Genomic DNA, 24,774 nt, shown 5'->3' on the forward strand with positions numbered 1-24,774 from the left:
GTGCCTTTAAACAGCTTGGAAAATTCCAGAAAATCATGTCATGGCTTTAGAAGCTTCTGATAGGCTAATTCACATCATTTGAGTCAATTGGAGGTGTACCTGTGGATGTATTTCAAGGCCTACCAAACCTAGTGCCTCTTTGCTTGACATCATGGGAAAATCAAAAGAAATCAGCCAAGACCTCAGATAACAATTGTAGATCTCCACAAGTCTGGTTCATCCTTGGGAGAAATTTCCAAATGCCTGAAGGTACCATGTTCATCTTTAAAAACAATAGTACGCAAGTATAAACACCATGGGACCACACAGCCGTCATACCGCTCAGGAAGGAGACGTGTTCTGTCTCCTAGAGATGAACGTACTTTGGTGAGAAAAGTGCAAATCAATCCCAGAACAGCTGCAAAGGACTTTGTGAAGATGCTTGAGGAAACAGGTACAAAAGTATCTATATCCACAGTAAAACGAGTCCTATATCGACATAACCTGAAAGGCCACTCAGCAAGGAAGAGGCCACTGCTCCAAAACCGCCATTAAAAACCAGACTACGATTTGCAACTGCTCATGGGGACAAAGATCATAATTTTTCGAGAAATGTCCTCTGGTCTGATGAAACAAAAATAGAACTGTTTGGCCATAATGACCATCGCTATGTTTGGAGGAAAAAAGGGTAGTCTTGCAAGCCGAAGAACATCATCCCAACCGTGAAGCACGGGGGTGGTAGCATCATGTTGTGGGAGTGCTTTGCTGCAGGAAGGACTGGTGCACTTGACAAAATAGATGGCATCATGAGGAGGAAAATTATGTGGATATATTGAAGCAACATCTCAAGACATCAGTCAGGAAGTTAAAGCTTGGTCACAAATGGGTCTTCCAAATGGACGATGACTCCAAGCATACTTCCAAAGTTGTGGCAAAATGGCTTAAGGACAACAAAGTCAAGGTATTGGAGTGGCCATCACAAAGCCCTGACCTCAATCCTATAGAATATTTGTGGGCAGAACTGAAAAAGCGTGTGCGAGCAAGGAGGCCTACAAACCTGACTCAGGTACACCAGCTGTCAGGAGGAATGGGCCAAAATTCACCCAACTTATTGTGGGAAGCTTGTGGGAGGCTACCGAAACGTTTAACCCAAGTTAAACAATTTAAAGGCAATGCTACCAAATACTAATTGAGTGTATGTAAACTTCTGACCCACTGGGAATGTGATGAAATAAATAAAAGCTTAAATAAATCACTCTCTACCATTATTCTGACATTTCACATTCTTATAAAAGTGGTGATCCTAACTGACCCAAGACAGGGCATTTTCACTAGGATTAAATGTCAGGAATTGTGAAAAATGGAATTTAAATGTATGTAAACGTCCGACTTCAACTATATCATGATAAAGCAGGCTAAAATTAAATTAGATTTAAGAAAATAGTAGAATAAAATCAGATTTTCTTTGTTGTGCAGTACAAATACAACCACAGAGACAAGGCTTTGGGTTGGTCTATATGAAACATTCCAAAATAAATAGAACCTAAATATATCTATACGTTTCTCAGTGTGCGGCCTTGCTCTTTCTGAGGTAGGGATTGGATTATTTTAAACGGTTTGTTCGTGAATGTGTTACTGAAACGGTCATGGTGTCCGTTTTTACACACACAGACAAACTTTGACCCATCCATACTCATGTAAGCAAATAAATAATATCTGCGTACCGTGTGTGTGTGTGTGAGGGGGTTTTAAGTACACATACTGTGCTTTACCAGGGTTTGCTTCACATGTCCTGGGGGTCAAACAGGCTACTCACAGTCCACGAGCCACAACCAAAAACCAGAGGGAAAATTCTAAACAAATAAACAGAGCTAGAAATATAGCCTCTAGTCACATATAGAGGCCCCCCACATACAGGAGCCTCTGCCTGCCCCCCCCCCCCCCCCATCTACTTTTTAGTACAGAGTCTCTGGGACAGCACCAGTGTTAGGATTGGGCGAGAGTTAGTCACGGCAGGGGTGTTTGTTGGGTCACGAGGCACAGACTGACTTCATTTACAGCAGCAGGTTGTCTCGGCCACCCCAATGTATGACTGTCCATCTCAGAACAAGGATGATGAGGGCTTGGATTGTCCACTGTCCTGTTCAGTCTGGGGGGGAATGAAAGAATGAAAGAAGAGCATGTTAAGTATCATTGCATTACATAGAGCACTACAGACTGCAATTAGCTTAAATTCTTGGATTTCTTATAAATCTCTTAGATTTCCTATGATTAGTTAGTCAAGCTACCTCAAGTTAGGGTTCTTAGTTTCCATTGCTACCACAATACCACAAAAATAGACCACTCCTATAGACCACAAAACCCACGCTGGTATCCGACATTGGGAGAGAGATAGATGTAAAACAGCCTCCTGTTACCATTCATTCCATCCTCGGAGAGATAACACATTTTGAGCCTGTGTCACAACACACTCCGAATTATAGGATGTAGGATGTTAATTTGATCAGTCTTTTGTTTCTGAGAATTTTCCTGCGCAGCAAACTTGCAGTGTATTCAAGGTTTAAAAAGGCTTCTAAAGTTTGTAATTTACACTTTAAAATGTCACTCTGGGCCAAGGCCCTAACTAAGAAATCAACCCCTACAAAACATTTCCATTAACTATAACCCACATTTCCTGCAGGATTAATCTCCTGCTGTAGTAAACTGGCTCAAATTAACAGCCTACATCTGTAGCTGTCAGGGGAAAAAAGCTAGACAACAAGAACAGCAAGTGTGCGTTGCACCTCTCACACACACACACACACACACACACGACTAGAGGGAGTCCGACCGCAATTGATTTTATCGGGCCGGGCTCAAACTTGCTGAGCTGTGTTACAAAAAATGACAGCGAGTGACTGTGTGACTTGCACCCATTGTCTCGCTCTTCTCCCTGCTGGAGCGACCACCTCATAACATCAACTGTGTTTATCGCGCTGTCCGTGTTGCTGAAGCTGCAATAATAACCACAGCCATTTGTGACTGAAAAAGTCTGTTACCGAAATCCCTCATTTGTTAAGGAAAAATACTACTTATTCCCTCAACCCTTATTCTCTTTACATGACACATGTATGCATCGCATGTGACCAATAGGGCCTGGCCTATAGCATATCATAATCACATCAATAAATTCAACAAACTCCGAACGCCTTAACACGTGACAGCAAAATGGATGCAGAGGACTTGACAAACTCGAAATGGGGGAATGTTTACTGGTTGCTCAGGAGATAAAGGGGAAGTCAGATGTTTGGAATACATTTGACTAGTCGTGGAAGATCAAGAAAAATAAGGTAAGGAGCAAGTGCTGCGTGCATATTATGTGTGCCAAACAGGTACTATAATTTCTCTCACCGTTTGGAACACTAAATAAATTACAAGCATACCACAGAGTCTGTTGTTTTTTTGCAAAGCCTTCATTACAGCAAAGACAAAACCAGTTGCATTCATTAGTGAATGCAATTTCCAAAATGCACAGTTTATTTATTGAATTGCTTATGCTAATTATTCAAGAGTCACTTTGGCATTTTATTTTAAAACTAAAAGGCTTGATTGCATTTCAAGTCATAAATGACTCGTATGCTGTGTGATGACATGAATTAATTCATGATTGATACATTACTGTAGCTTATATACGGTAAGTATTGAAATATAGGCCTAAGTAAGTTACGGTATTAAGACCTAACAGGATGCACTCTTAGGCCTACAGCTACTAATGATAATGGCATTACTTATTATTATAATATGATCATCATATCAATAATAACAATAAGGAGATCAAGAAAAAGGAGGGTTATTATTATAGCTCAGTGGGGCGAGGCGTTTTGGACGGTATCACGCCAAGCAAGCAGCAGCAGCAGCTTTGTAGGGGCTGAGGAGGGAGGAGGGGGGTTAGGAGTACTGCAGTAGGGGGATGAAGCACCTTCACTTGTGGAGCTCCTCTATGCCATCTGGGTCTTCCAAGAATGGGACTGGCTACCGGTGATGGTAGTAGGGGCTTAGAGAGCAGAGCAGGAGAGCAGAGTGGCGCTGCAAACCTCATTACAGACGGAACGGTTGGGGCAGAGGCCCTTGTCCCTCACCGCAAAGGCTCTAATATGTTGCTGTTCAGTGATTGTAACCTTAGACTGCTTATTCACATATAATACACATGCCACTATGGTGGACTTCGGCAGTTTACAATGCCGAAACTGAACTTCAGCGCAGCTAACTGAAGCAAATTTGTGAATGGTTTTGGAAGATCGTGTGCGTTTACATGAGTCTAAGGCAGAGAAAGAGAGAGAGAGAGAGATTGAGAGTGTGTATGCACACTTTCATCCCACCTCCATAACAAGCAACCTGGACACGGTGGCGGTGTCTAATCCCCAGCCACACACAGTGTATAATCTCATCTCTAACTCTAACCATGGCTGCTGCTGCTGAGGCTAAATGTAAGGGAGCACTGCCTGGCGGCGCCTGCCGCGTGGGTTATCTGGAGCCGGGAACATCCTGTCCTAGTTTAGTCACCGTGTCACAGCGTCTGCACTGCAACCGCCACCTGCTGGAAACTCTGACACAGCAGTGCGTGTGTTGAGAGGGGATGTTTGTGTGTACTACCAAATAGAGTGAGTGAGAGAGAAACATGCAAAGAGGAGGTAGCACAGAGTAAGCAACAACAACAAAAAGAACTACAAGAAAAGAACACCAAAAGAGGAAAGAGAAAACAGGAAAATAGTGGGAAAGAGAGAAAGACAAAACAAGCGAGGAAGGGTCGAACTGGCTCTAATATTCTCTTCTCTATCTCATCTACATCTAATGAAAGCAGAGCCTCATTGAGCATGCTCCCTGACTTCTGATCCCGGAGTGAGAGAGAGAGAAAGTAAGAGAGTTGGGGAGGGGAGAGTGTGTGTTTTTCGTAGAAGAGGTGATCTGGTTTCAAAAGCATAAACAAAACACGTAACACACACACTAGGCCTGGCCCAGAGCGAAAAGAATCTGCATCTGGCGTGCGTGATGTTCCACTATTCTACTCTATTTGCGTGTTTCTAAAAACCAAAAGCAGCACTGACAAATGCTGACGATGATGATCTTTGATCACATCCGATTCAACATGCACTCTGGAGATGAACAATCGCGGCTTGGATTAACAGTCACGGATGGGATGGATATCAGAGAGCTGTGCTAGAGCGTGAGCTACTGGCTACGGCTTCATCCCCCCACCTCTCTCCCCCCCTTCACCCCGGGTTGATGGACATTAGACTGGCCCCTGGGCTGCACCTGCAGTAGCAGAGGCAGCACATGGTGTGTAGTCATTAGTGTATAATAGTGGGTAGTGCTAGCCTGCCTTGACTGGCATGCAAGGCACTGTCCAGTGCTCACCAGTGACTAATGCTAGTTCCTACGTCCCAAATGGCACCCTAATCTCTATATAGTGCATTACTTTTGGCCAGGGCCCATAGCACTGTGATAAAAAGTAGTGCATCATATAGGGTGCAATTTGGGACAGAGCCACGTGTGTTCTTCATGCTCGTGGTCCATCGGTAATGAGGTAGTGGGGGTGGAGGAGGGGGCAAAGGTGGGGGTTGAGGGTAAGATAGTGGTGCACTTCCTCCCGGATGCAGAGCCATCTGCCACCACTCAAGAAGAGTTTTCCGTTTTCACCGCACGCCGCTCATAGGAGCACGCACTCCCCTCTCAAGGAGGCCCAAGTGTGTGTGTCTGCACACAAAAACACTCTGTGTTTACCCTCGCTGCTAACAGCCATTAGGGAAAAACACCTCAAATATATATGAGAGCGAAAGGAGAGAGAGACACCTGATCAGATAAAAGGCTATTAGCCTCCTGAAAGAAAGAGACGTCCCTAAACCTAGCCTCTGCCTGCCACGTCTACTAATCTCTGAACACCTTGTTCACATAGGATGAGCGCCCAGATCATGGGGATAGATGGGGTTAGCTCACGTTAGCACACACTCAGATCATTGTGATAGGGTTTACATTAGCACACAGAGGTAAACAGAGTTGGTGCCCTGGCCTGCTGATGAGGCAGAAAATAAACACAGTGACTGTCCCTGTGACCTCTTTATTTATGCAACTGACTGTCATCTAGATAATCACACAAAATATCTATCAACAATGTCACCACCGAGTCCCAACTCCTTTGACTGATTGACAGTGACAGAGAGAGAAGAGGGAGTTTGTGAGTTCGTCTGAGGGGCACCATTTGTCCAAAAACAATCCTGTGGTGGCATTCCAGGCAGACGCACATGATGTCGGGGAGGCGCTAAATACCTGGAATGGCTGGAGCTGGGTTGGTACTTTGTACCTAGCAAAACTGCCATGTCTCTCTCACTCTCCTCCCACTCATTCATTCATTCATTCATTCATTGTGTGGCTTTGAAGTTGAATGATAAACACCGTATTAGGCCTCCGACTAGCGGGAAGTCACCAAAATATATGTGGCCACCTGCTCGTCGAACATCTCATTCCAAAATCATGGGCATTAATATGGAGTTGGGTCCCCCCTATACTGCTAGAACAGTGTCCACTCATCTTGGAAGGCTTTCAACTAGATGTTGGAACATTGTTGCGGGGACTTGCTTCCATTCAGCCACAAGAGCATTAGTGAGGTCGGGCACTGATGTTGGGCAATTAGGCCCGCAGTCGGCGTTCCAATTCATCCCAAAGATGTTCGATGGGGTTGAGGTCAGGGCTCTGTGCAGGCCAGTCAAGCTCTTCCACACCGATCTCGACAAACCATTTATGTATGGACGATTGGCATTTCGCATGATTCTACTACTTCCGGCGCCGACAGAGATGGCTGCCTCGCTTCGCGTTCCTAGGAAAGTATGCAGTTTGTTTTTTTACGTGTTATTTCTTACATTGGTACCCCAGGTAATCTTAGGTTTCATTACATACAGTCGGGAAGAACTACTGAATATAAGAGCAACGTCAACTCACCATCAGTACGACCAGGAATATGACTTTCCCGAAGCGGATCCTGTGTTCTGCCTTTCATCCAGGACAACGGAATGGATCCCAGCCTGCGACCCAAAACAAATACGTCGTAAAAGGGGCAAACGAAGCGGTCTTCTGGTCAGGCTCTGGAGACGGGCATATCGCGCACCACTCCCTAATATAATTCTCGCCAATGTCCAGTCTCTTGACAACAAGGTTGATGAAATCCGAGCAAGGGTAGCATTCCAGAGGGACATCAGAGACTAACGTTCTTTGCTTCACGGAAACATGGCTCACTCGAGAGAAGCTAACGGATTCGGTACAGCCAGCTGGTTTCTTCACGCATCGCGCCAACAGAAACAAGCATCTTTCTGGTAAGAAGAAGTGCGGGGGGGGGGGGGGGGGGGGGGGTATGCCTTATGATTAACGAGATGTGGTGTGATCATAACAACCTACAGGAAATCAAGAACTTCTGTTCACCTGATTTAGAATTCCTCACAATCAAATGTCGACCGCATTATCTACCAAGGGAATTATCTTCGATTATAATCACAGCCGTATATATTCCCCCTCAAGCAGATACATCGATGGCTCTGAACTAACTTTATTTGACTCCATGTAAACTGGAAACCACATATCCTGAGGCTGCATTCATTGTAGCTGGGGATTTTAACAAGGCTAATCTGAAAACAAGACTCCCTAAATTGTATCAGCATATCGATTGCGCAACCAGGGCTGGTAAAACCTTGGATCATTGCTATTCTAACTTCCGCTACACATATAAGGCCCTCCCCTGCCCTCCTTTCGGAAAAGCTGACCACGACTCCATTTTGTTGCTCCCTGCCTACAGACAGAAGCTAAAACAAGAAGCTCCCGCGCTCAGGTCTGTTCAACGCTGGTCCGACCAATCTGATTCCACGCTCCACGACTGCTTCCATCACGTGGACTGGGATATGTTCCGCACTGCGTCCAACAACAACATTGATGAATTAAGCTGATTCAGTGAGCGAGTTCATTAGAAAGTGCATGGCAGCATTCGCGTGAAACTGAAAGCACGAACCACTGCTTTTAACCAGGGCAAGGTGACCGGAAACATGACCGAATACAAACAGTGTAGCTATTCCCTCCGCAAGTCAATCAAACAAGCTAAGCGTCAGTATAGAGACAAAGTAGAGTCACAATTAAACGGCGCAGACACAAGAGGTGTGGCAGGGTCTACAGTCAATCACAGATTACAAAAAGAAAACCAGCCCCGTCATGGACCAGGATGTCTTGCTCCCAGGCAGACTAAATAACTTTTTTGCCCGCTTTGAGGACAATACAGTGCCACTGACACGGCCCGCAACCAAAACATGCGGACTCTCCTTCACTGCAGCCGGTGAGTAAAACATTGAAACGTGTTAACCCTCGCAAGGCTGCAGGCCCAGACGGCATCCCTAGCCGCGCCCTCAGAGCATGTGCAGACCAGCTGGCTGGTGTGTTTACGGACATATTCAATCAATCCTTATCCCAGTCTGCTGTTCCCACATGCTTCAAGAGGGCCACCATTGTTCCTGTTCCCAAGAAAGCTAAGGTAGCTGAGCTAAACGACTACCGCCCCGTAGCACTCACTTCAGTCATCATGAAGTGCTCTGAGAGACTAGTCAAGGACCATATCACCTCCATCCTACCTGACACCCTAGACGCACTCCAATTTGCTTACCGCCCAAATAGGTCCACAGATGACGCAATCGCAACCACACTGCCCTAACCGATCTGGACAAGAGGAAAACCTATGTGAGAATGCTGTTAATTGACTACAGCTCAGCATTTAACACCATAGTACCCTCCAAACTCGTCATCAAGCTTGAGACCCTGGGTCTCGACCCCGCCCTGTGCAACTGGGTACTGGACTTCCTGACGGGCCGCCCCCAGGTGGTGAGGGTAGGTAACAACATCTCCACCCCGCTGATCCTCAACACTGGGGCCCCACAAGGGTGCGTTCTGAGCCCTCTCCTGTACTCCCTGTTCACCCACAACTGTGTGACCATGCACGCCTCCAACTCAATCATCAAGTTTGCGGATGACACTACAGTGGTAGGCTTGATTGCCAACAACGACGAGATGGCCTACAGGAAGGAGGTGAGGGCCCTCGGAGTGTGGTGTCAGGAAAATAACCTCACACTCAACGTCAACAAAACTAAGGAGATGATTGTGTACTTCAGGAAACAGCAGAAGGAGCACCCCCCTATCCACATCGATGGAACAGTAGTGGAGAGGGTAGTAAGTTAAGTTCCTCGGCGTACACATCACAGACAAACTGAATTGGTCCACCCACACAGACAGCATCATGAAGAAGGCGCAGCAGCGCCTCTTCAACCTCAGGAGGCTGAAGAAACTCAGCTGGTCACCAAAAGCACTCACAAACTTCTACAGATGCACAATCGAGAGCATCCTGACGGGCTGTATCACCGCCTGGTACGGCAACTGCTCCGCCCACAACCGTAAGGCTCTCCAGAGGGTAGTGAGGTCTGCACAACGCATCACCGGGGGCAAACTACCTGCCCTCCAGGACACCTACACCACCCGATGTCACAGGAAGGCCATAAAGATCAAGGACAACAACCACCCGAGCCACTGCCTGTTCACCCCGCTATCATCCAGAAGGTGAGGTCAGTACAGGTGCATCAAAGCAGGGACCGAGAGACTGAAAAACAGCTTCTATCTCAAGGCCATCAGACTGTTAAACAGCCACCACTAACATTGAGTGGCTGCTGCCAACACACTGACTCAACTCCAGCCACTTTAGTAATAGGAATTTACAGATGTACATTGATGTAAAATATATCACTAGCCACTTTAAACAATGCTACTTAATATAATAATGTTTACATACCCTACATTATTCATCTCATATGTATATACTGTACTCGATACCATCTACTGCATCTTGCCTATGCCATTCTGTACCATCACTCAGTCATATATCTTTATGTACATATTCTTTATCCCTTTACACTTGTGTGTATAAGGTAGTAGTTTTGGAATTGTTAGGTTAGATTACTCGTTGGTTATTGCTGCATTGTCAGAATTAGAAGCAGAAGCATTTCACTGCACTCGCATTAACATCTGCTAACCATGTGTATGTGACAAATAAATTAGATTTGATGGTGATCTTAGGCTTATGTGCGGCTACTTGGCTATGGAAACCCATTTAAATGAAGTTCCCGACGAACAATGTGCTGACTTGCTTCCAGAGGCGGTTTGAAATCCGGTAGATGTGTGTTGCAACCAAGGACAGACTGTGTTTTACGCTCTACGTGCTTCAGCACTCGGTGGTCCCGTTCTGTGAGCTTGCGTGGCCTACCACTTCGTGGCTGAACCGTTGTTACTCCTAGACATTTCAACTTCACAATAACAACGCTTACAGTTGACCGGGGCAGCAATTTTACGAACTGACATGTTGGAAAGGTGGCATTCTATGACGGTACCACGTTGAAAGTCACTGAGCTCTTCAGTAAGGCCATTCTACTGACAATGTTTGTCTATGGAGATTGCATGGCTGTGTGCTCAATTTCATACACCTGACAGCAACAGGAGTGGCGAAAATGGCCGAATCCACTCATTTGAAGGGATGTCCACATACAAAAGTATGTACTGTTTAGTCTACCTTGAAGCACTTTGACCTCTCCAGTTCGCTATCGCGGATGGTTGTTTTGGTCCGACAGACTGTTCAGTAAACAACCGATTAGCTCAATTTGCCGCCGAGGCTGTACATCTTGTTCACGACTTTTTCCACATTGTTGTGTTACAACCTACATTTAAAATTTATTCAATTGAGATTTTGGGCCACTGGCCTATACCCAATAATGTTCAAATATAATTGTTTTTAGACATTTTTACAAATTTATAAAAACTGAAAAGCTGAAATGTCTTGAGTCAATAAGTATTCAACCTCTTACCCATTTGTGCATAAGAAGTCACATAATAAATCGCATGGACTGTGAAATAAGTGTTTAACATGATTTTTGAACGACTACCTCATCTCTGTACCCCACACTTTCAGATAATTGTAAGGCCCCTCAGTCGAAGAGTGAATTTCAAAACGTAGATTGAAACACAAAGACCAGGGAGGTTTTCCAATGCCTCCAACAACCAGTCACTACAAAGATACCACCCTCCTGACTTGCAGTAGAGGAAGAAAACCACTCAGGGATTTCACCATGGGGCCAATGGTGACTTTAAAACAGTTAGAGTTGAATATCTGTGATCGGAGAAAACTGAGGATGGATCATACTCTACAATACTAACCTAAATGATAGGGTGAAAAGAAGGATGCCTGCACAGAATACAAATATTTCAAAACATGCATCTTAAAGTAAAAATTTGGCAAAGAAATTAACTTTATGTCCTGAATACAAAGTGTTATGCATGGGGCAAACCCAACACAACATATCCCAGAGTACCCCTCTTTATATTTTCAAGAATGATGGTGGCTCCTAGGGTTGCACATTTTGCGGAATATTCAGAGGTGGAAACTTTCCGTGGGGATATGGGAATTAATAGGAATATATTGCAAATTAACATTAATAACATATAAATGTATATGTTTTTTAGGCATTGGATATTTTTACCATATCATATGGAGACAAACATAAACCTTTCACCTTATTATAAGTAGACATAATTGCCAATTATTGATCCATCGCATCTCCCAAAAACATTTTCAACATACATCAGTAAAATGTATTGTCTCCCTCAATCCGTGCAATGGCTACTGCTATAGGTTTCAGGCTGCTTACCACTCTACCAAAATACATAATCCAGGAGGATCCTCTTGATGGGAATGTCCATATCAGTGGACTGATATGGCCATTTCTTGGAGAGGCTCCTTCACCTCCAGGAGACTGTCAAACATGACGACAACACCACCCCAACAGGTGTTGGTTGCTGGGCAGCTTCAATATGGTGCTCTTATTCATCTCACTTTGCTTGGTGAGGTAGATTGCTGCAATAACTTGATGATCTTTCACATACCTAACCCTTTCCTTGACTCTCTTGTAGAGTGTATCCATTGTTTTCGGTGCCATGATTTCCTTGAGGAGCAGATTCAATGAATGAGCAGCACAGCCAATGGGTGTGATGTGAGTTATTTCCTGCCAAAAGTGATTCCAACATGTATTTACTCAGGGGTGTAAATAGCTAAGTAAATTAGATATTTCTGTATTTAATTTTTCTCAATATTTTTTTTATTATTTTTTTTTATCTAAAAACATGTTGTTTTCCCTTTGTTATTATGGCAGTATTACTTATGGCTAGGATGCAGGGAATGAGCTCGGGCCGATTCCAGCGTGAGTTATCTGGCCCAAATGTATTAATTGGGGCTTTGGACGACTGGGGCTACTCTCTGGTAGATGATTACACGGGCTGCTTTATAGAATTAACATTTCATTATATGTTTTTCGATATTTTTTTCATTGTTTATGTGATCAAAAACATACAATTAACATTTAAATGAAATTCTTTAAGAGTCCTGTGTAGTATTTAACTGCGTTACTACAGATGCTGGTTCAAGACCCACGCCGGCCGGCCAAACCCTCCCGAGAATAGGGAGGGTTTGTCCAGCCGGGATGTCCTTTTCCCATCGCACTGTAGCGACTCATGTGGCGGGCCAGGCGCATGCAAGCTGAAACGGTTACCAGGTGTATGGTGTTTCCTTCCTCCAACACAAAATGTCTTTTTTTTTTTGTGGATGGGTATAATTTGTATATATTTTTTTTTATATACAAAAATATATATAAATAAATACAATAAAAAAAAATTAAAAAAAATAAAATAATAATAAAATAAATAAATAAAAAACAGGTAATTTTGGATACATTTATTTAAATTTGCATCGGGCCTCTTCTGGGGGGGGGGGATTCTGGTAAGATACTGGCAAAGGCGTCTGAATTCCGGTAGACGGAAACGGCCCGATGCACTTGGGCCGATTCTGGGCAGTCATCCATTTTGATACAGTGCAGAGTCCGACACCGGGCTGATTTAATCAGTTCCGGCCCGCCGTAAGAGTGGCAGATTCCTCATTGCTAGCTGGGGGCTGTCTCGCCGACATTTGCAACATTGTTTCAATATTAAAATTCAACCTCCAACTGTCCCATAGTAATGAACGTTTCGGAAGTTGGGACAAGACAGGCAGGCAGTGATCTTCAGCCAGTCGAAATCATGAATTAGCTGGCATAATTTTGGGGGATATATACAAACATGTAACTTGAAAAAAGGTAAAACAAAACAAAGTGCAGCTAGTTTGCGGTCTTTTCCAGCTTCAATTTGAAGTGATTGTGTAAGCTGTGTTGTTGGCTAGCTCTGAACAACAGTGTCCTGACGAGAGAGCACATTTCGTATGCCAGGCGAAATTGCGCCTCATTGGCTCATTGTTATGGATGTATCCAAATAAAATGTCACTACAAAACAGCTTAAAACTTCTTATGGCTTGGGGGCAGTATTTCAATGAGAAGCGTGCCCAAAGTAAACTGCCTGTTACTCAGGCCCAGAAGCTAGGATATGCATATAATTGGTAGATTTGGATATAAAACACTCTAAAGTTTGCAATTTTTAAAAAAATAATGTCTGAGTATAAGAGAACTGATATGGCAGGCAAAAACCTGAGGAAAATCCATCCAGGGAGTGGGATTTTTTTAATGTGGGTATTTTCAATTGAATGCCTATAATACAGTATCTAATGGGTTAGGACCCAGATTGCAGTTCCTATGGCTTCCACTAGACGTCAACAGTCTTTAGACATTGCTTCAGGCTTGTTTTCTGAAAAATGAAGAAGAATGAAACCTTTTTGTCAGTGGACTGAGGAAGAATGCAGAGCTGGTTTGCGCGCGTGACCGATTGCGCGCCCTTCGTTGTTTTTCCTTTCTATTGAATACGCTATTGTCCGGTTAAAATATTAGCGATTATTTAGACAATTGACAACCTGAGGATTAATTATATACATCGTTCGACTTGTTTCAACGAACTTTACCGGTACTATTAGGATGTATTCGTCTGCATGTTTTGACCACCTTGGAGCCAGTTGATTACAGAACAAAACGCACCAACAAAACTGAGTTTTATTGAACATTTGTGTAGCTGGGACTCTTGTGACTGCAACCATATGAAGATCTTCAAATGTGATTAATTTTATCGCTATTTCTGACTTTTGTAATTCCTTTACTTAATCGCTCTGCAATTTCACCGGATGTTGTCGAGGTGGGTCGCTAGCGAAACACCTGCACCAGAAAGGTTAAACAAATGCAAACGTTGCTACTTTGCTGTTATTCTGGCTGCACTTTTTGATGTGACTAAGTTAGTCGCAATTGGCTAGCTAGCAAGCGATAAGAACGTTGCCAGCCAGTATGGCAATGGAACATTTAGAACGAACATCTGGGTCGCATCCATAGATACAGAACAAAAAGACTGAATGACTGGGTCGCATCTCTGGAAACCAAACCAATAGAACGAACGACCAACCAGCTTGGGTAGGACTATGTCTTGTGGAAGGATGAAATAGTATGAATACATTTTTTTTTTTTTTTTTTTTAAATGTCAAGCCGATGTTTGGAGGATATATTGGCACGGTTTGCCTAACAACATCTGTGCCAATATATCCTCCAAATATCGGCTTCGAGGGCATTATCACTTCAATAAAATCAGAGCTAATAGGTTTGACACAGGTAACCATGACAACAATTACATCACCTGCCAACAACAACCACCTCTGTCATTTGTACTATGACCATGCAAGTCCACATGTACATGTTTTGAAGTTTTTTTTGCCCCATCCCGGGGCCTCATTGGAAAATAAAAAGGTTGCAAATCCCCCCAGTTCAGGCCCCTCACTGGGCCAATAGGGAACAAAAACCCAATAGTGTTCAGTTGACCCATCCCTCCCAGCAGCCTTTGCAAAACAGACAGGAACTCTGAGCGTGACACTTTGTCATTACCTGGAGTCTAGTAAACAACGAGCTCACTTGTTTTTCTGACCTGCGGAGCGACTAGCCAAACTCATGAAAGACATTGGCACGGACGCCACATCCAAGGGACGCGTAACATGGATGAGGCCTCACACACAGAGAAACAGTCTCTCTCACTCACACACACATTGTGTTTGAGAAAAGTACACACACTAATTGTGTTTGACAAAAGTACAAGGAGAGGGCAACTAAAAAAACCCTCACCTGTCAACAAGTCTCCTGCACCTCAATGTTTACAAGGTACAATGAGTGAATGACTGCCAAAACACTGACTCTTTGTGCCTCTCCCCTGAGACTGGAACATTGGTTTGTTTATAGCTGCCACAGGGACTATTCTGAGCCAGAATACTGACCCCAATGACACCAGGACTGTGAGATGGACTTGTGATATGCCTTGGATGATTTAGTGATGGTTGCTTGGGGCTGCAATTTTTTTTATTGCTGGCCTGCCTTTCTGACTGAGGCATGGAAGGAACAGGCAGTGTATAAGGAGCTGCCAAGGGCTGACATGTCATAAAAACACTGACAAGATGATCTAGCTTGGTTAGAACGGATCCCTACTTTGAGTACAGCATTCTCACAGCACTTTCCTAAACAGATCTCTGAAGGATTTGCATTCGAGCTCTGCAGATAAGTATTTATGAATGAATAACGTGAAAAGTGTTATTATAGTAGTACAGTACCAGTCAAAAAGTTTGGACACCTACTCATTCAAGGGTTTGCCTTTATTTGTACTATTTTCTACATTGTGGAATATTAGTGAAGACATCAAAACTATAAAATAACACACGGAATGATGTAGTAACCAAAAAAAAGTGTAAAACAAATCAAAATATATTTTAGATATTTGAGATTCTTCAAAATAGCCACCCTTGGCCTTGATGACAGCTTTGCACACTCTTGGCATTCTCTCAACCAGTTTTGTTAAAAGTTCATTTGTGGAATTTCTTTCCTTCTTAACACGTTTGAGCCAATCCGTTGTGTTTTGACAAGGTAGGGGTGGGATACAGAAGATAACCCTACTTGGTAAAAGACCAAGTCCATATTATGGCAAGAACAGCTCAAATAAGCAAAGAGAAATGACAGTCCATCATTACGTTAAGACATGAAGGTCAGTCAATATGGAACATTTCAAGAACGTTGAAAGTTTCTTCAAGTGCAGTCGCAAAAAACATCAAGCGCTATGATGAAACGGTCTCTCATGAGGACCGCTACAGGAAAGGACGACCCATAGTTACCTCTACAGCAGAGGATACGTTTATTAGAGTTAACTGCACCGCAGATTGCATCCCAAAATAAATGCTTCACAAGGTTCAAGTAACAGACACATCTCAACATCAACTACTCAAAGGAGACTGTGAATCAGGCCTTCATGGTCAAATTGCTGCAAATAAACCACTACTAAAGGACACCAGTAAGAATAAGAGACTTATTTGGGTCAAGAAACACGAGCAATGGACATTAGACCGGTGGAAGTCTGTCATTTGGTCTGATGAGTTCAAATTTTAGATTTTTGGGGCCAACCGCAGTGTCTTTGTGAGACGCAGAGTAGGTCAACGGATGATCTCCGCATGTGTGGTTCCTACCATGGAGCATGGAGGAGGTGGATTGATGGTGTGGGGGTACTTTGCTGGTGACACGGTCTGTGATTTATTTAGAATTCAAGGCACACTTAACCAACATGGCTACCACAACATTCTGCAGCGATACACCATCCCATCTGGTTTGCACTTAGTGGGACTATCATTTGTTTTTCAACAGGACAATGACCCAACATACATCCAGGCTGTGTAAGTGTTATATGACCAATAAGGAGAGTGACGGAGTGCTGCATAAGATGACTTGGCCTCCACGATCACCCGACCTGAACCCAATTGAGATCGTTTGGGATGAGTTGGACTGCAGAGTGAAGGAAAAGCAGCCAACAAGTGCTCAGCATATGTGCAAATTACTTGAAGACTGTAGGCAAAGCATTCCAGGTGAAGCTGGTTGAGAGAATGCCAAGATTGTGCAAAGGTCTCAAGGCAAAGAGTGGCTACTTTGAAGAATCGAAAGAATCTGGTTACTATAGGATTCTGTGTGTTTTTTTTTCCATAGTTTTGCTGTCTTCACTATTATTCTACAATGTAGAAAATAGTTTTAAAAAAATGAATGAGTAGGTGTGTCCAAACTTTTGACTGGTTCTGTATATTAACAGTCATTATAAACCGTGCAGTTTGGGATGCTAATTGGCTGAAAGCCGTTGTATATCAGACATTAAAAACTGGGTTGTTCGATCCCTGAATGATGATTGGCTGACAGCCGTGATATACCACAGGTATGACAAAACATACACTTTTACTGCTCTAATTACGTTGGTAACCAGTTTATACTAGCAATAAGGCACCTCAGGGGTTTGTGGTGTATGGCCAATATACCACGACTAAGGGCTGTATCCTGGCACTACGGCTGCTTTGTGCATAAGAACAGCCCTTAGCCGTGATATTTTGGCCATGTACTACACCCACCCCGGGCCTTATTGCTTATGTATAGTAGATGTTTTTTAGCAAACACTTTAAAAACAAATAAGGTGATTTGTCTTGGGTGGTATCATACTGACCTTGTGCCATACAAGGACATCCGGTAATATCGCACTGAACACAAGGGGCACTGTTTTCAAACCCTATTATACTCTGATGCTTAGGTTAGCAATGCTAACAAGTACATGTAAAATCCGATTGAGAATGCTAACGAGCGCATCGCGAACATTTTGTACAGTTTTTTACCTAAACAAGTATAAAAGCAACTCAAAAATGCTACTCAGTTTGCTACACGTACAAAACAAATATTAGCCAACAAGGCTCTTGATCCAAGAGGGGATTCTCTGCCGTTACCAAGCAAATGCTTGATTTTGGAAGAAGCTAACCACTCAGCCAAATAGCTAACTAGCTACTAAATTAGCAAACCAAATGCACAACTGCAGAGCATTTAGCAGATTTTAGACAGTCAACAGTTCTAAGATATCTAGATAGCAAACATTTAGTTGTGAATTCCATACTGTAACTAGATCAACTGGCGCATGCGGCACAACAGTGAGTGACTTACAAGGCTCCAGTCTCATTGTTATGTGCTTGTAAACAAGCACCACGTGACTGGGGACTACCATTAACTTCATAATAATGTAGTATATGTAGCTTATGAAATTAAGAACGCAATGTTCTTTATCTCCTAACGTATTGCACAAGTTGACTGCAGGTATTTACATAATAATTATCTACAAATATTCAAATTTATGAAAAAAATTCTAAGAAATCTTTTAAACAGTATTGATGGTATTGAAAAACAATCCTGTGGCTATTTGCAAATACCCCATATATGGTATACCGCCCAAGCCTAAAGGTGATGCCATTGTGCAATGTGTTAAACATGTAATGCATTGATAATTGCTATAAACATGCTTGTCAATAGGAGACCAATGTAAGTTTAATGTAAACAAACCAAGATTCAGCCATTACATCAACGTTAATCTATATTGACATTATTTCGACCCTTCGTTCTTCACTGTCCATGTTCATGCATACACTCCGCCTGCACACTGTGTGTAATTTCAGTGTGTAATTCTATCAACCATATTCGTTCGTGTGCCTTCCCTAATATAATTAGTATGACACGGAGAATAAACTTGTTTTATAAGATGGCTGGTGCCCAAAAACAATTTTGCTGTAATTTATATTTGGAAAAGGACGTGCATAACGCCAACGATGCAACATTATGTCCTGCAGTGTCATGGTGCCTACGTACCCACCCACCACTTGTTTACTTCAGTGTTTCAAAAGTCAGACATTCGTCACGCTGCAGGTCCGTTTTGAATTCATGTACCACCTACGCATCTTTGGTGGTAAACAGAACAATCTAATTGTGTGCAGTCGAAAGCCAAGGGCGCCACAGCAAATAATCTCAACGTGTCCATTTCGAAATGTGTTTTTCCCCTCATGTGTTTTTCATTATCTCGTCTATCGCAATACACATGGCAGAATAGCAAGCTGAAAAGTAGTAGGAGGGGGGATATGCTGTACGAACTGAAATAACATTCATTTTTAACTCATTGCCAGTCCTTCATTCAGGTTTTCCTCTCATGCAATATAAATGCCAGTTCTCCTCTTATCGTTGTTGACAGTGACAGCACCCTCCAGTATAAATGAGTGAAGCCATAAACTACAAAATGTCCACGATCACCATAGAGCTGGACACATTTTTCACCCCAAACATAGAATCAAAGTATAGTCTCTAAGGCAGCCAGTCAACAAACATTTAAATAAATGTTCTCCCAGGTCTAAAAATGTGTTGATTTAAGTATCATGTTTTCTTCTCATAAAGTTTGGACAAAGTTGTTTTCAGCACCATTGCCATAAGTATATGACCACTGCAGACCTCTAACCCTACGTTTACAAACTCTGGCCAGCCATGAAATGGGCAGCTAAAGCCAGCCAGCAACTAAACACACACACACACACACACACACACCACTCACCTTTAACAGAGGTGACCGCCTCCTTGAACCCCAAACAGACGTATGGCGCGACACGTAATCCATGGAGGGCTCCCTTGCAGCTGCTGGCCGGCTTAAAGCTGGCCGTGGTCAGGTCTTCGCAACAAGGTCCCTCCAGGTCCCTGTCCTCCATCAGGTTCAGGGCAATATAGTTCAGTCCATTCTGGAAGCCCCCAGAGATCTCTCTACTCATGGGGCTGCCACACTCCTCGTCGGAGCTCTCGCTGCTCCGCACCGACAGGTTCTCCACCGAGCTGTGGTGTTTGGCGTCCCCATGGGCGAACGAGGGGAACACGGGGGTGACGGTAGCCGTAGAGGAGAAGGTTTCAGAGCTGTGCCGCCTGCGCCCATGGGGGTTGGCCCGGATCACCTTGGCGGCCCTGTCAGGATCCACGGGTGTGGCCGCGCCAAGGAGGAACACCCCCATGCCCCCCGGGAGGCCCTGCTCACCCAGGGATAGCCTCTTCTCTCTGGCACTGGGGCTGAAGATAATAAACATAGTTAATATGTATTACAATACATGGTATATTACCAAACATCCATAGATAGATGTGATACAGAAAATATTTTATCCTTATCATGAACTCAAATCCACTTGAACTCAATCCACCTACAAAAAGCACAAAGTCCCTACTGTGCCAGGGGAATCTATTAATCTATAACTAGCCAAATAACGTTGCTGAATAACATTATTACAACTTACATTATGGCTAGAGTACTGAGTGTACTGTACCTTGCTGAGGTCTGAGGGACGAACTGGGAAGGCATGTTGGTCATTCCAAGTCCAAATGTCATCTCGGTGTACTCATCCTTGCCTCTCTGGGGGCACTTGGAATCCCTCTTCGATCTAAGACGGTACACCCCCTCCCCATCCAGACAAGGGCACAGGGATGACTCAGGGACCGTGTCTAACCGTCCGGCAGGGGTGTCTCCGGTCTTGGGTGAGTGTGAGACAACGTGGTGCAGGTTCATGTAGTCGGAGAGAGGGGACCTCGGCTGGCCGCCGCTGGAGCCCAGAGACGACTCCTGGCTCTCATTGGATGCTGACGGCGGGGAGTACTTGGTGCCCTCACTGAAGTCTATGTTGATATACTCGCCCGGGCTCCTGGGTTCCCCGGGCAAGAGGTGCTCGTTCATGCTGGGTAGGATCCTACAGCTGTCCAGAGATAGCCGGTTAGGTCGCCCCATTCTCCCCCGGTGGGATGTCAGGCTCTCAGTCCCCCGGCTCTGTCTGATGGGCGAGGGCACCGAGGAGTTGGGCGGGGCCGGATTGGTCATCACTGAGTAGTAGTCGTCTGACTCCCTACCTAGCGACTGATGGCCTTGTGGGCTCATCAGGACGTACTGGTCACCAGTGTCCCCCGCCTCCTTGGAAGCCTGGTGGAGTTTGATGGGGCGTGGCAGGGAGTCTGTGGAGTAGATAGGTGTGATGGAAGGCTCACGACCCGGAAGCTGGTCTAGGAAGTAGTCCGGGGGGGTCTGCGAGGTGGTGTAAGCGGCGTTGCGAGGGGACATGTTCATGTAGGTCGAGCGGCTGTCTGGGCTTTCAACGGAAGACTTGGAGCCACACCACATCCTCATGTAGCCACTGTCCTCCAAGGACCCTCCGCTGCTGGGTGAGTTGGTCTGGTCGCCGGCCTCGTACTGGTGGTTTTGGGCCAAGGGGTTAATGATCTGCTTGGGAGCCGAGACACACATGGGGCTCATGGGCATGTAAGCATCTGCCTTGCTGTTGTTGCCCCTGGGCGGTGCTGACACGCCCGCCATCATAGGCATATAGCCATCATCCCCTACTTGGTTACCATTGGATTTGGGGTAGGACACCTTTGGGGAGGCGGAGATGGAGCTGCGCCCGGAGTGGTGCCCGCTGTTGGTGTGGTGGGCAGCCCGCATTAGGGTGTACTCATCCAACGAGGCAGAGGACAGCTGGGCGGGCACCCGCTGATGGCGTGGTGTGGTGAGGGAGTATGTTCTCTTCCTGTACGCCTTCTCCGATGTCAAGTCCTCCTCCTGGCACACCTGCCGTTGGTAATTGGTCCTGTCCATAATCATGTAGCCACACAGATCGTTGGCCTCCCGGGAGGGAGGAGTGCTGGAGAGGGAGTTGTGGGTGTCACTCCTAGTGATGGGCAGGAGAATGGAGGTGTCGCCTGGGCTGGAGCTGTGCTCATTGCATAGCATGAAGCTTGCGTCGCTGAGGGAGCCTGAGATAGAGGCGCTGCAGCTGAAGGGGCGGTGGACCGCATCAGGGGTGGGGAGGGTCCCACTCATGGGGGAGAGGCAGATGGAACTGCAGACTGAGGGAGGGGAGTTGGAGACAGGCATGGAGCGGCTGTGCTGGAGGCTGGACTCCAGTATCCGGCAGGTGCGGCCAGTGGAGAGCGTATTGGACCTGCTCAGAGGGTTCCGGTTGGAGAGGGGACTGGTGGGTCTCCCGCTCATAGATATTGACATAGACACTGGCCTGACCATGCTGTCATCCCCCTCACTAGCTGTCCTTATTCGACAGGATGTGAACTTGCTCAATGGGGATGTGGCCACTATGCTGTTTGTTCTCGACCTCCTCACCAACCCTGTCTGACTTGGAGGCAGATTGTTCAAGTTGCGTCTTGTGGGCACGGAAATGGGGTTGGTGCTAGCCGACTGACTCTTGCTGCGCGGTCTTGATTCTGACAGCTCTTTCATGGCTTTCATCGCCTCCAGGATGGTCTCGTGGATGTTTTGCGCAACTACCGAGTCATCCGCCTGCATCCAGAGCTCACCAGGGCCAGTGACAGCCGACCTACCAACCTCGATGAAGAAAAAGCTGTCGGAGTGGCCACATCTCCGGATATTCATGAGCTGTAAACTCACAGCTGCAACCTCCGAGTTCAATTTCACAAAGCTGATAGTCCGACTAGATAAACACAGCCTAAACACCCCTGTCAAATGTTTTGTTTGACCCAGTCCTCTGGATTTCAAATTCACTTGCCATACCTCCTTGCAAAAGGCAGTGGCCGGCGTGATCATACTGTAATTCGCCTCCTCAAAACAGAAAAGAGAGTTGGAATTAGACGCGGGGCTGTCATAGACTTTCCCCTCTTCGACCAAATCCGACAACACTCGAAACCAGCTCTCCTGCTCCTGCTCGTTTTCGGCTGCCACTGCAAAGTATTCGTCCTTGGTGTAAAAGGCGATGAGGTGTTTGTGCTTGGAGTCCGCTCGCTTGTTTATGCAAAGACAGGAGTCCAGCAGTATCACCCTTTTAGCAGCCGACTTGTTTTTCCACTTCTTCTCGCTCTCGTAGTATTCCAGGCGGGCAGGAAAGCTCTCGCTGGGTTCTCTCAACACGAAAAAACGTCTGTGTCCATGCTTCTGTTTCTTTAGATATCCACATTTCTTAATGTTATTGGTCACATTAGACAACAAGTGTCCTCCATTCGTTTGAGGACTCGCCATTCTGATGCGCACGCTTCACTTACTTTTAGATAAGTTGTTTTGTGCTATTTTCCAAAGCACCGAAAAATCCGCTTTACTTATTCCATTACCCGACACCGGTATTCCCGTCCGCTATCTGCAACAGTTAAGCACCAAATAACACCACAGTGACTGAGAGAGAAAACAACATGTGACGTTCTTACATCCAGTTTTGGCTTGCAGTAAAAAAAGAGAAGAAAACTACAGTCATAAAAGGCGGCGCAACCTTGAAGAGGCGTGCCTGTCAATCTAGCCAATTCTTCCCAGCTCATTGGACTCATTGGTGGAACGAACGAACAGCTAGAAAACGGGACCCGACGCACAGCAGCCTTATCCCTCCCTCTCGTTCTTTTAAGCCCGCCTCCTATATTGCCAGTTTTTTATTTCCATATACAGTACAGCAGAGATCACTAGCGTAGGCTAAATGTATCAAAATAGCCAATTAACGCCGCCTTCCGCTACATTGTAACGATGTAATAACTGATCAAGTGTCCAAATGCAGGCATTCTACATAGCAGAAATAGGCTAGGTGTTGCCTCTTTTGGCAGAGACGCGCATAGCCTTCAGCATCGGCGCATAATATAAAATATTACATTTGTTTTCGTTTTTTGCTGTGGAAATGCAATAGCCTACCCTTTATATTGTGGGAAACTGTGGATGTTTATTCTTAATCAAATGCACAATATGTAGCTGAGCACCATTCGTATTGTTGTGAGCCTGTAGTGCAGAGCACATTAAGCTGTACAATTATAAACACCCTCATGTCATGGTGCGCCCCACTTGATAAATAACCGTGCGCTGTGATATATTTTGCGCGCTTGGGTATCCCTGTCCAGCAGTGCGCTGCGTATTCGACCTCTATATGCGTTCTACTTTCTACTTATGGTTCATCAACAAGCCTGCAATTTACACCATTTGATCTCGCAGATGGACCTGTGATAATTGTGTTTTAATGCACACATATCTAATGCATATAGATAGTTTTTCAACAAAATCATGTAAATCGCTTGTCATAGTGTGGGAATCACGTTTGGGTTGGAGTATATGTATTTAAATCGTGATAGTGATGACATGGATTAGATGTGTGTTGTTTTGGGTTCTCTTTACTTGGTGCGTCAGGAGCTTCTATTGCGTGTAAAAACCTGAAATGCTGCCACCATCTGGTAAATTTTGAATTAGAATAACTTTATTTCTCCCGTGAAAAAAAATAAGTAATAGTCTCACCAGACACTTCCAGTCTGGGAATATAGGCCAACTCGACTAGATTTAATACCATTTATTTTTATTTTATTTCATTGACTTAATTGGCCCTTTAGCCCTATTCTGTTTTCTCTCAAATACAAATCTGCATGCACAGCCAACCTCTCAGCTAACACAACATTCTCAGTCATGGATAAATTATTCCCCCTACTCCTATTCGGTGTGTAAGCTATGCGTCATCAACACACTTGTTATTCATTGTGCTGTAAAAACAAGTGCTTAATATAGGCTGACCTAAGCTCGTGGTCCCTAGAAAAACACCTTTGTTTGTAAAGCTACTGCTTTATTGACTTGTCTTATGGCGCATTTCCATAGAGAATTTACCCCAGTGTTTTACACAAAAGGCTCAGACTTTTCTGTTTCCATCTATGCGGGCTGGCATCCATGTCTCACTGGGCCATGGCTCTGGGGGACCTGCTCTCACTTGGGGCCACTGGTACTTTTCAGTTGTCCTTTACATAACAATGGCTAACTCTTCTCACAAAGCAACTGTTTTGATTATGCAGAAGTTGTTGATTCTGCTCCTCATAGCCCAAAGGCTGGCAGATGACGATATTGAATCGTTTCTTCTTACCGACCAAA

At 44.8% G+C, this 24,774-nt stretch overlaps 1 protein-coding gene across 1 annotated transcript; it reads right to left on the bottom strand.

Moving 5' to 3' along the window:
• Window positions 1-1,258: 1,258 nt before the first annotated feature.
• On the bottom strand, window positions 1,259-23,231 carry irs2a (insulin receptor substrate 2a). The gene is made up of 3 exons (XM_036983101.1): window positions 20,210-23,231; window positions 19,459-19,958; window positions 1,259-2,128 (listed from the first exon to the last, which is right to left on the bottom strand). The coding sequence occupies exons 1-3, from the start codon at window positions 22,912-22,914 to the stop codon at window positions 2,124-2,126; spliced, it is 3,210 nt and encodes a 1,069-aa protein (XP_036838996.1). The 5' UTR covers window positions 22,915-23,231; the 3' UTR covers window positions 1,259-2,123.
• Between the last annotated feature and the right edge of the window lie 1,543 nt (window positions 23,232-24,774).

Source organism: Oncorhynchus mykiss, chromosome 7, assembly GCF_013265735.2.
Source record: "Oncorhynchus mykiss isolate Arlee chromosome 7, USDA_OmykA_1.1, whole genome shotgun sequence".
NCBI lineage: Eukaryota > Metazoa > Chordata > Actinopteri > Salmoniformes > Salmonidae > Oncorhynchus > Oncorhynchus mykiss.